A 12,660-nucleotide genomic window follows, 5' to 3' on the forward strand; every position below is an offset into this window, starting at 1 on the left:
ATTTAAATGCAGAAGAATGATCTGCATTGTTAGATTGATGTTATGGATGTGATTGCAAAGTTGCCTTGTTGTAATATACTCTGCACTGTGTAGATCCTTGGACATAGCCAACCAAATGAGTGGGGCTGAAGAGGCAAGATCTAGTGGTACAGGCAATCAGGTAAGAAACAACATGTAACTTACTCATAGAACATTGAAATGTAGAATCATTTAGTTGATATTTACATAGCCTTGAATTGCACTATTTCAAATAATGAAATTTCTTTTCTTTGAACTTAAACAGATTGACAAGGTATTTAATAATGGGACTGACCTTCTCACTAGTGGATCTGATAGTAAAGAGAATGAGATGTCATCAATACAAAGAAAGGTGTGCTTTGCTTTTTTTTTTTGTAATTCTTTTTTTTCCATCTGTCTAACCCAAAGCTGATAGGGTTTCAGAAAAAGACTGTGTAAATAGGTACAATATTTAAAGCTTTAGTAGAAAAACTAACTTCTTTATATAGTCACATGAGAAGGTCCATGAAAAACGTTCAGATCATATCCTTCAATTTACATGTAAGCCTTTCCTTGAATATATGTTTGTATGAAGTAGGCAGCAATTAGGATTATAAATTTGTGGTCATTTTCTTTCTCCTTAATTATAGATTTAAATGAAACTGAAACTTCACCACTGGATATAGGTAGGAAAAGCAAAATAGGGATCCTTATGATAAAATGACAAAGAGAAATGAAGATAAAGTGTAGAATTTTAAGTAGTAGTAGAGACTAACTTTTACTCTACCTTTCAAAGTTAAGTGAAAACAGTCAATATGTGGTTAAATACAAAAAGTAAAGGAAAAATATAGCATAATATAAAATATAAGCAGAAATACAGTAAACATAAGCTTGAAGTATTGTAAAATTCTTTTTGTACTAATTATAGAAATGGCTGCCCAGAATCTATGTTTTATCATTTTTCTTTCTAGTTATCTGAGTCCTTGCATTAATTTTAAAGTAAGGGGGAATTATTTAATTATTTCATCCTTCAGTATTAACAAAAGTGGAGTTAAAATCCTCAAAATATTCTTGAGCAGTTTTAAAATGAAATTCCATTTTCAACTCCACAGTCAATTGAATTTCTAGATCAAGTTAGTAACCATATAAAAACAAAAACTGTAAAGAACACTTTTTATTACATCCAATATTAAGGAAACAAAGCTAAAGTGGCTCTGCTGATATATCTGTTTTATTTGAGATCTGGCCAAATTTGTCATTATGCTGCTCTTAATATTATATTTATTTGCTTGAAGTGCTTTCTAGCACTATGGTAAATATAATAGTAGATTTCACTTATTGCCTTTCTCCTTTGTGTAAATAATTGTATTTACCACATAGTATTAAAACAACAGTGCTAGTAAGAAATAAAAATATGAATGTCAGAATAAGCGTTTTTTGCAAATTACTACCAGTACTTTCCCTTTTCAAGGCCTCACTTACTCTGGAAGAGAAGCAGAAGTTAGCTAAAGAACAAGAACAGGCACAGAAACTGAAAAGCCAGCAACCTCTTAAGCCCCAAGCAACTACAGTGACACCTCCAGTGAAGCAGGTGAGAGAGAACAAACAACTGCACTGTTTCCATTGGAGCTCTGATGCTTTTTCAAGGGCTGTATGCATTTAGCATATTTTTTCTCCTGTGACTCACTTTTGTTTTCTCTGGTGGTACAACGGCACAGTTGAGAAAAGCTAAATTAAATCTTCATGTGCCTTCCATTTGCATAATTAGCAATATTTCCACTTTTCAAATTGCCAGAGTTTCCAGGGGTGTCATTATTATAGGAAGGTCATAGTACTAGATAAGGAAAAAGGACATACTAAAAAAGGTTTTTCTCTGAAGAGTTTCTTAAGGAAATATATAAGATTTGGGGATAGGAATGGGCCATTTAAGCAAACAGTCACAGTAGTGCTTTGTGTGGAGTCTTAGATGTCAAATTAAAATTGCATAACAATTAGTTCTAAGTAGCAAAGAACACAAATACTGTAACTTCTCTTGTGTATTATTACATTTCATGCACAATTCCGTACAGTGAATTCTAATTTCTGAAAAATTAATGCTGGGTCTGCAGGGGTAACAATAAAATACTGTTGCTAGAGTGTCTGTACAGGAAAAACATTTAACTGCATTTTATGTCTTTTGCAGACAAAAGACTTGACAGATACCTTGATAGATAACATGGCATCTTTGACCAGCCGTCCTATCAACCAAGCTCAAGTTGCATCTTCAAACAGCTTCTCTTCTGTTCCTTCTATGGGTGTTGGGATGGGATTTTCATCACCCATTGACAACACAAAGAGAAATATGACAAATGGACTAAACACAAACATGGGGTTTCAGACTGCTGGATTCACCATGGGAGCAGGTCTTGCCACTCAGAATTTCTTCAGTGGTCCAAGTGCAGCAGGAGCAACCAAGATGAACATGGTACCACCTGCCAATATGCCAAATTACAGTCCTATGAATGCTGCATCTGCAGTCTCTCCACTGACACAACAAAACAGACCCCCAGACATGTCTGCTTTAGATAATCTTTTTGGTCCCCAAAAGCCCAAAGTTAGCATGAAGCAGTTGGCTCAACAGAAATCAAGCCAGTGGGTCAATCAGTTTGTGCCACCTTCAGGGTCCCCAAATGCGAGCAATACAGCCTTGGGACCTCAGATGAACATGCTAGCACAGCCAGGCTTTGGCATACAGGGTAATCCTTTCTTTTCTCCTCAGAACTTTGCACAACCAGCAAACACAATGACAAACAGCAGCTCAGCTAGCAATGACTTAAAAGATCTTTTTGGGTAAAATGTTTTGTTTTCTTCCTTCAAAGAATGGTGAAATTTGGATCATGGGTAAGCTGATTAACATCTTGGTTTTATTAATAAAAGCATGACTTGGGGAAACTTTCAACCCAGCAAAGTAAAGACTTCTGGGCAGGAAAAAAGGCTGATGCTTCATTCACCTGGTACTGCAGTGGAATTGTGTGAGTGCAAAGTCATCTTACATGCTAAAGATTTCCTGTCTCTTTGCCAACATGAGAGTGCTGAAGGTAGGATGTGTATATTCACCTGAAAAAGAAGTATATTGAAATTATTCAGAGCTGAACTCAGTCAAGTCCAATGAAATTCCCTACAATATTTTGTTTAAGTTCAGCAAAAATGCTTATGGGGTATAATGCTGCTATTGGATGCAAACCTGGAGAATTACTCATGTTGCCTGAATTTGTCACAAGCTGTCATTTTGTTCTATCACAGTTTGCAAAAAGAAAATTCTTCAGCTGACCTAAAAATCTTGATAGCCAAAATATACAGAGAGCACTCTAACCCATAACTAAGGGCAAGACCAAGAAGGGAGGATATTTTGACTTTCTTCTCTCATGTAAGCCAATGTAATGAATGTGGAAGTAAGATCTAACAAGATTCATCAGGCATAAGAAGTTGTTTTAAAACTTGGTTCAAGTTTGGGACAGAAGAAGAACACTGCTTCAAAGGTCATGCGGGTTTACAATCTCTTTTATAATGCCAGATCCTTGTTACAAGCCCCATAGCAAAAGCAACATACCACTTAAGCAGGATTTTAAAATACATGTGGTGATTTCATCACATTTACTGTATATTCCATTGTTTTGGCTAGTATGATGCTGCTTCTAACTGATGTGAAAAAAACCCTGTAGTTATGAAACCTCAAAAAATGAATGTAAATGTAAAATTCCTGTTGACTGCCCCAACTGTGTAACTAAACACACGCTACATAGTTACACAGAAATATCTTGAATTAATTAATAATTTTTGGCTCAGTTGAGACAATGAAAAAGGATCACCTTATACAATTTGCACAGGGTTTTATGGAAAAGCAGACTGCCATAAATTGCCTTGACTAAGAGTGAACTATTTCATTTTACTTTTGATTTAAATCAAGTCCTTATGAAGGATAGATTGACATGAAGTGATTTCTCAAATACGGATTTGTAAGCTCTAGAGTGTATGATAAATACACAGGTATTTCAGATCCTTTTTATTGTATTACACTAAATTCAATAAAGGTCTCCAGAAATCCACATAGTGGTTTCTTCTACTTCCAGAAGGTGTATGTTCAGCTTGCCCATGGTGGAATCTCTGCTCTGTCAGATACTACTGTTGAGTTTTAACTTCTTTTTCCCTAAGAATTTCAAGAGCTTTCTTACCTAGAATTTTGCAGACTATAAATGGTTATTTTGAGAAGGAAAGAACTAGTTACCTTTTTTATGGAAAGCCTACTTGCTTTATTTTTCAAAGCCTTTCACTGAAGAAACTCTTCTTTCATTTGCTGCTTAAGAAACCAAAGGGCCTTATGCTGTAAATATGACTTGTATTTTGTTATACTTCCACAGTTCGAAGCCGTGATAGCATTAAGCATATTTCTTAAAGAATTCTTTATGTATAATAGCTGCTGCGTTAGTCCTATCATTTTAAAATACCTGGGACCAATAAATCTGTGGTCTGGAAAACAATACCTAATACATTGTGAGGCTTATGTGCTGTTAATATTCATGGTAAGCATTGTAGGTTATGTTAAAATATCCATGTAAATTGAAGTACAATACTAGAACTGTTGAACTATTTAAATTCATGTACAGTTGCTGGCACTCTATACTGTCAATCACACTCATGTCTTCTTTTATGTGTTTTGTTAGGGTAACCTAAGGCAAGCCTTTGAAGAATTACTTCAATCTGTATTCCTCTAAATTATTAGGAAAATAGGTTTATATTAAAAACATCTCATAGGACGCTACAGTGTATTAAATTAATACATCTATGGCAAAGGCAGTCATAAAAGTCAGTGTCCTGATGTCTCTGGACTGGGAGCTTTTCAGAACTGGATTTAGTTTAGCCTATTGCAGGGAAAGTAGAAAAAAAATGGTCTGATTTAATTTGCTAGACCTCCTAAACTGTGTGGTTTGGGGTATGTGCTTTTGGCATGGGCTATACCAGAATATATGCTGTTTCGTAAGAACAAAATAAAAATAAATCCTGCAGGTTCAAATTAAAATAAGCCCTTTTTTGAAGTGGTAATGCAATGGAATAAGGTCTTTATCTGACTTGAGCAATAGGACTTTTTCCATTTATATTTGAGAACATAACTTTGATTTCTCTTGTTTGCTGCAATTTTCAGAATGCCCAGAGTGGAAGAACAGCAAAGAAAACTGGAAAGGGTGCTTACAAATGCTCCTACAAAATCTTCCAGTTATTTAATTTTTTTTTTAAACTTAATAAAACAAAAGCAGTGAGTCCAGTCTCTTTTTCACATAGATGCTTCTTGTTTAGTGGTCAGGAAACTCAGTGTGTTTGAAGTTCTCAAATGATTTCTTCTTAACTTAAAGGAAAGAGGACTTGCAAGAGGTAAGTCATCATGGCCACATGCCACTTGGCTCCTGCTACTGTAGTTTTTCTTTAGGAATCCTTGGCCAACTGGTCTCTCCACTTACAAGTTGTGGTTCTAAGGCCCTGCAAGAGGCTGGAAGACTTGTTTTGTGGCCAGAGTGAATTGTTTGAGAGCAGCAGTTGTGCTTCACATCCAAGTTGGTTTTTGGGAAAGACAAAGGGAAGGGACAATGTTGCAAAATATGGGTATTCCAGGAGCCTCCTGTAGCTGAACTTGGATGGAAAACAGTGCTACATCTAGCCTGGCCTGAAGCAGAGGGTCTGCCTAGTCCTCATGTAAAGTAAAGCGGAGAAAGAACAAAGGTTTGAAATTGGTACCTGGTTAAGAAACTAGAAATGCTGTTAATGAAATTATAACCTGGTAATAAGTTATTCTTTACAATGCCTTGAGGAAGACAGTAAATTACACTAAATTTTTGCCCTTTATATTGAACCTAATTTAAAGGAAAAATGTGAAAGCCTGTCAGGTTGTATCATGACAGCAGCCACTCTGCACCCACTTGGGTCACCCACTGTCAGCATGTCTTCATTTACTGTGTAAATGAGGACAGGGTCTGGGCTGAAATGCCCAGCCCATCTAGTTTACATTGATTTGTAAAGGGAAGGGCATAAGTTCCTATTCTTTGAGTGATTCATCTATATTTTGTTTTCTATCAAAGGAGAAGCTAAGTGAAAATAGCTGCACATCTTACATCAGTTGTGCTTTTCCTGCTCTGGTGTATGCTAAATGAATATGACTGCACCAAGACAGCAATGTTTTCCATATTAGAGCTCTTGGTTCTATTTGGGTTTAAATATTAAAGTGTCAGAAGCATCCTCTCAAAACTCAGTCACAGAAAACAAACGAATCCTGCTAGAGGGAAGGATTGTATTAAAGAGGCTTGAAAAACCTCTACTTGGGCTGATGGAGAAAAAACTACTGAGTTTCAGATTAGCTTAGAAGCCCCTAGTTCTGACTCATGAGAGAAACCAGGAATGAAATGGCACAGGTGTCACTGGGGGAGGGAGCTGCTTCTGTGCCTTTTCATCACACAAGTGGTGTGACTAAGGCACAGAACAGCCCTTGGAACTTGCTTATGCAGGAGGGCAGCAGTACCAGTGGAGGCTTTTGAAAGGTAAAGGAGTTTCCAGTTACTGGGAGATTGGGGAGAGAAATTTACTGGGAGCATGGGTAGATGCTGGTTTGTTTTAATGAAGATACTTTGTTCTCCTCACTGTGAATAAGAAATGTTGTGGGGAAGTTGTGGCCTTACACAAGTGTTAAGTACCCCAGGTAAAAGGCTGACTTTTTGGATGTGTAGGTGCACAACATTTCAAGCCTTATTCTTTAAAACTTTCCTTTTCTGTTTCATCTTTTTAGCAGCAACTGGTTCATATTTATGTGGAACCTTAACAAGTAACCCTGATTGCCTTTTAAAGTAAGAAAAATGTCTGTTGACTTTTGTATTATAACCTCTGTTGTAGTGTTATCGGTGTCTGTAGATAGATAAGTGTGATTGTATTCTAGATTGTAGGAGTTTTGGATTTCTCAGTTCAATTGCACCAAAAAACCAGAGATTAAATGAGAAGTTAGATTTGAATCAAATTCCATATAGCTTCCATACAGGCTAAGAATTATACGATACTTGTGTTATCTATTATTAATAATACATGCCTGGTCTGCCTACATCTGTGTGACTTGAGCAGAAAAGGAAAGTTTTTAAAACATAAGTTTATGAACACTGGATCTTGCATTACTGGATCTTGCATTACAATGAAGTTTTTGGACTTTGGAGTGACCTTTGGTTATTGATTAAGGTCTTTTTATTGGGGTTGGGTGGGATATTGGTGATTTGTGCCATTTCCAATGAAAGAAGGGAGGGGAAGTACAGAAAAAAAAATACCCTGCTGTATATGTAATCCTTCTTTTTCTTTGTTAAGAGATATGCTGCATTTTATATACTCATTGTGAACTTTTTCTTTGGAAAGCTGTGAGAAAACCTATCTGGAGAATTTAAGATGAGTGAGCTGAGTTTCAAGTGAGGTTCTGCCTTGTGCATTACCTTCAATTAGGTTTTGACTGCTTTGCAAGAAAATGACACAAGGCAGTAAAACCTTGGATTCATACACCAAATCCTCTTGCCTTTCAGGCCTCACCCTTGTATCAACATAACAAATAAGCCCTGAAGTTGTATTATCTTCAAGTTCTCTGGAACAGGTCTAACTGCTGTACAGATTTCTGAGATGAAGCTGTAAATCAAAATGTGTTATAGTGAACTCAGGCCTTGTGCAAAATATTTAATACTTGTTTATTTGTCTAATTGTACAGTCTCTGTAGTAGTGGCAGTTTTATGTTCTGATTGTAAAACATTAAAATTCTCATGGGATTTATGGTGATATTGTTGTTGTGTCAGCCGTGATTCATAAATAGAACTGTCATAGCATGGCATTAGTGTATATCTGATTTATTGGACAGCTCTTCAAAACCAAAATTATTCTTGTATCAACTTTTAGATCAGTTACTTTAAAGTTATGTAAAAGGTACAGTGACAGTTTTGAGAAATACACATCACTTTGTACTCTGAATTAGGTTGCCTATGGAAATAAATGAATTTTCATATTTTCACGTTGGAAGATATTTTTATTGATAATTTTCATTAAATTAACTAACAGTAACTTCTACAGTAGACTTTTCCCCTGTACATTTTGTTTGAAATACAAAATGTACTTCCCATGTACTTCTGAGTTTTATCCCATGTACTTCTGAGTTCATTTCTTAGAGATTGCTGTCCAGACGTTTGTCAAATGTCATCACATATTGCCTTCATGCAGTGGATTAAAGTTCTGGGGGAAAACTGCCACACTAGATGCCTCTAAAATTAGCATTTACCTTTTCTGATGACACATGGTGATCTCAATTTGCATTTTCACAGCTCATTGACCCAGAAACCAGCCCTTTCTCTAAACCTGAGTTTCAAGATTCACTGCTTTGGCAGGTTAGAGTTTGCCAAAGAGTGCTCTGAAGAAATGTAGTTCTCAGCCTTTTGTGTGGTATAAATTGTTCAAGTACAAGACATCTGATGTCTGATCTGCTTAGAAGCAGAGATAGTGTGGGAGAAGAGAGTGAAAGAACAAAAAGATGGATGAGGTGCAAATGGAAAGGTAGTATCAGCTGGCTTCAGTTGTCTCTTTGATTTCCCTTGCTGAGGATGACAGCAGCCCCTTTCCTCCCACAGCTGTATCCATCAAGTGAGCACAGTCCTGTCCTATGTCAGCCTCCTGCTGAGAAAATGCCTGCCTTAATTTGCTCAGCTAATCACAGTCCTGATCTGACTGGCATGTCCTTCACCCTGGAAATGTTCTCTTGGTCTCTCCATTTCTGGATATTGGTAGGATACATAACTCCTACCTGTTTCTTAAGCTGGAAGGTTTCAAGTGCTGAAATCCAGATGTTGTGAGTTGGTTTGTTGTGGAGTAAAGTTGACATTTTTATAAACTTTCTGTGAATCCAGATCACCTAAATCTTCAAACAGGGAAGCTGGTTGGTTTTTCTTTGCCTGGAATTCTTTGATATTGGCAGCTAATTGTCTGTATTTCATCACTTAAATATCTCTAGTCCAACCTTTGGATTTGTCATACACTAGAACTTTAATTAATCTTTTTTATATCAGCCTTTGTAGAGCTGTGTTGCCAGTTGGAGACCACTGCAGCTGCTCAGAGGATTGGAAAATGGTTCATAAGGTAACAAGGTGGATTCTGGTTTCCTGTGCCAAACTGACAAAGCAGGAAGTCAGTTTACACTCCTATCCATGCACAAACCCAAAAGCACCTCAATAAATACTAGTTATTCAAACTGAAATAATTTACTAAGTATTCCAGACATAAAATTTAAACTCTAGGCTTTTTTAATTTTTTTTTTTCCCTCTGTATGACACCTGTCTATGAACTGTATTATGATGGATCTATTGCAGTTTCTTCCTGCAAATTGAGGCTGTTCTGGGTGTGGAATGATTGGAAACTCAGAAATGGTAGAAGTTTAATTACCTTCCGATATTTACATACCAATTTTTTAAAGGTTTTTTTTTTCATAGTTTTGCTTGTGCCTTAATTATTATTTGGCCTTTTATGATGGAATTTCTTAAAATGCTTCACCTTTTGCACAACATCAAAAGACTAGGTTTTACATTAGCCTGCAATAATTAGCCAAATAATCAAAGAAGAACCTCCATTTGTAACTACATCATTGTTATCTTTTACCTGGGAAGCAAGGGGTTTGGGAGCTGAAGTTATGACACAGGCAGCTTTTGTTCATGTCAGTCTGTTTCTCCTTGATGCAACCTAGTACTTGTAAGAGTAAATAAAATCAAAACCTTGTAGAGCTTGATTTCCAGCAGGTGACTTTAGAACCAAACACCACACAGAGGAATAACTGCATATCTTCTGAACACAAAAATATTGGAGTAGAGAACTAAAAAAACCTAGAATTGCAATTACTGCTGTTGCCATTCAGATGAAATAAACATTTACCTGTGGTACCAATGCTGTGAATAAGCATTTTAACCAATGTCACAGCAGTGACTTCAAATACTGCAAATAGGAAAATGCTAATGAAGCAATCAGATGTTTCTCTAATTGCTGTAAATTTCATTTGAAGAATCTATCCTAACTTGGCACCAGATAGATGTTTTTATTATTTTTATTTTTTAAGAATTTCTAAAAATAATTATGTCTTACAATGATTTTGACTTACAATGAAACTCCTAGAAAATCAAAGCAGGAGAATCAGGAAAAACTAAAATTAGACTAGAATATAATTTTCATACTTTTGTTGTTGAATGGGAACTTCAGTTATAGACCTTCCTTGAATCGCCTTATGCTACAAACCCTGGCTTTATTTGGCTACAAAATAGGGAAAAAATTAAAGTATTTGTATAACTATATATAATTTTGATGCAAGCTATGCTTGAATTCTTGATCTGTTATATAGATGTGTTATATAGTTATATATAAAACTAGCAACAGAAGTATTTTCTGTGTAATTTTCTGACTTGATAGATACTAGATGTAATTTCTGCAATTGGGTTGATTTCAGTATAAAGTACTAACATTTTAATCATTATTCTGTGTAAGATTAAATTATTGTTTCTCTATTTCTATTATCTGGCAAGCAGGAAACTGTTAAATTAGCTGATTTTTTTTTTATAGTTTGATTGTCCTTACTGGTTTTATGTTTCCTAAAGAATTCATTGCTTGAGTCTTACTGATTTACAACCATTACAAATGAAAGATTTGCAGTGAAGTAGCAAATACCTCTTGCAATATCTTCATTGCTACATTTTGCAAACCAGAGCCATACAGCTGAAATACTTTGATTTAACAAACAGTAAATAGTTCTTAAGCTAACCAGATCATTAACTGGCTGCTGAAAGTATTGCCTTATTCTATTCATGACATAGATAGGACAAAGCTGTGATTTCCTGCACATTGCAGAGATTAAATAAGTATGTCTTAAATTATGCGTGTCTCTTCACACATAATTTCTAACTTAACTGAGCTCAATTCCACATGTAACACTTTTTTGTCAGAATTTTCCTTTGGACCATGTGCCTGCTACTTTTCCAGGCCCCTTCTGGTGAAGGTATTTCTTGCATCTACTTTCTCTTTGATTTTTTCCTGCATCAGTGCTCCCAAGGAGTGCATGGCTTTAGAAGTAGAAGGGCAACCAAACTCAAGGGCTTCTGACAATTTCTTTTTTCTGGTGATGCTTGGTAAGGGATGCTGACTTTATGACAGTGACAGGCTGAATTTTGTGCTTGTTGCTTTTCAGCTGGAGATTATTGCTATGCCATGAGGGGCTGCAGAAGGGAGCCTAACATGGAGGCTCTGCATCTCAGCTTGATGGTCCAGCTCTGGCAAGGCAGTGGAGTGGGCTGATGATCATCTGTTTGCCTTGTCCTCTATTCTATAGGCAACAAGAGCCTGAAGTAGAAGTGTTAAAAGCTGCTGCAGATGAGTGAAGGATTACTGAATCCAGGTGCCAGAATGATAGAGCAACCCTCCAGTGCAGAGAGGCAGAGTTCAGGGAATTGCTGAAGGAAAAAAAAAAAACAAACAGGAAGGACAGTGGAAACTGTCATCTGCAAAATGCCAGAGTATCTAGTGGCTGCCCTGCAGGGTTGGACCTATTTTCTTTGAAATTCTACCTCCTGCCCACCTGCTCTCTTCACATTCCCTGGGCCTGTGCAGGGAGTGCTGCTGGATGCTGTTTTATGGAAGAGCCTGACTGGTCCTGACAACTATTGCTGCTGCTGATGGGCAGCTGTTTGAGCTCTGATTTAATCTAGTCTTAACACTCTTATTGGAATGTTTCATTTCTCTGTGTCTGTTTTTTGTTGGAAGTAACTACTTTGTTAAATTGAATGTCTGCGATTAGGAAGTTGAATAATTAATTTTTTTCCCAGTCCCTGTTTTGCTGTAGCAGACATTTTCTAGTGAAAGTTAGGTCAAATATTCAGTATGTAAATATACATAAAGATTAGAGACATTAGAAAGGGACTGTATTAAATCTGTGTGTTTTAAAACAAAATTTATTTGAACAAAAGCAATAGTAATTAAAAGTACTGTCCTGAGCTATGAGTTACTAGTCACTGTGTCCTTCGAGAAGATACAGTTGCTTAATTTCATTTTTCTTCAGTACATTTTAATGCAGGCATTGTGAGAGAAGAAATTTTGCTTTGTATGTTGCTCAGTTTCTTAGTTTTGAAACACTAGTGGTTTTAAATTGAAATAGAGCTGGTTTCCTTCCCATTCTCTCAAAAGAGCTGCAGGAGATGCTAGGTGTTTAGTCAGCGATTTCAGCTTGTTTAGCAATGGAAATACCTTTAAAATTATGGCAAAAGCATGTGGGTTTTAATTTTTTAATTTATAGATTGTAAGAGATTTGACATATTTAGTCATTGACATCTGTTAATACACTTACAGTGTATTAACTGACATCTATTGGCACTTAAAATATTGCTTTGAAACAAATACCTTGCTAAAAGAAAAAAAATCTTTATCATTTTAAGTTGTCTCTATATCAATTTTAAAACAAGAAAAGTTTACATGAAAGGTACTCTGGAGCTTATTTTATTCTAACATAACTAAGCTCTAACTGCAGTTCAGCATAAACACAACTCCTCTTTCATGTCAGGCTGAGCATTTGTAGATTTTCATCTCCGTTTTTAAGATCAATGT

At 36.1% G+C, this 12,660-nt stretch overlaps 1 protein-coding gene and 1 long non-coding RNA gene across 3 annotated transcripts in view; both read left to right on the plus strand.

Moving 5' to 3' along the window:
• The window catches only part of SCYL2 (SCY1 like pseudokinase 2), a 34,521-nt gene extending 26,471 nt beyond the window's left edge, over positions 1-8,050 (plus strand). For both annotated transcript variants that reach the window (XM_064702145.1, XM_064702146.1), the window contains 4 exons: positions 94-160; positions 284-370; positions 1,469-1,588; positions 2,180-8,050. In XM_064702145.1, coding sequence (XP_064558215.1) covers positions 94-160; positions 284-370; positions 1,469-1,588; positions 2,180-2,830 — 925 coding nt within the window. In that variant the 3' untranslated portion in view covers positions 2,831-8,050. The remainder of the gene's footprint in view (positions 1-93; positions 161-283; positions 371-1,468; positions 1,589-2,179) is intronic.
• Positions 8,051-8,678: 628 nt separating this feature from the next.
• LOC135457225 (uncharacterized) lies at positions 8,679-12,035 on the plus strand. Its single transcript, XR_010442683.1, has 3 exons — positions 8,679-8,813; positions 9,096-9,165; positions 11,252-12,035. It is a non-coding gene; the product is annotated as an uncharacterized LOC135457225 (long non-coding RNA).
• The last annotated feature ends 625 nt before the right edge of the window (positions 12,036-12,660 follow it).

This window comes from Zonotrichia leucophrys, chromosome 1A (genome assembly GCF_028769735.1).
Source record: "Zonotrichia leucophrys gambelii isolate GWCS_2022_RI chromosome 1A, RI_Zleu_2.0, whole genome shotgun sequence".
NCBI classification, from domain to species: domain Eukaryota; kingdom Metazoa; phylum Chordata; class Aves; order Passeriformes; family Passerellidae; genus Zonotrichia; species Zonotrichia leucophrys.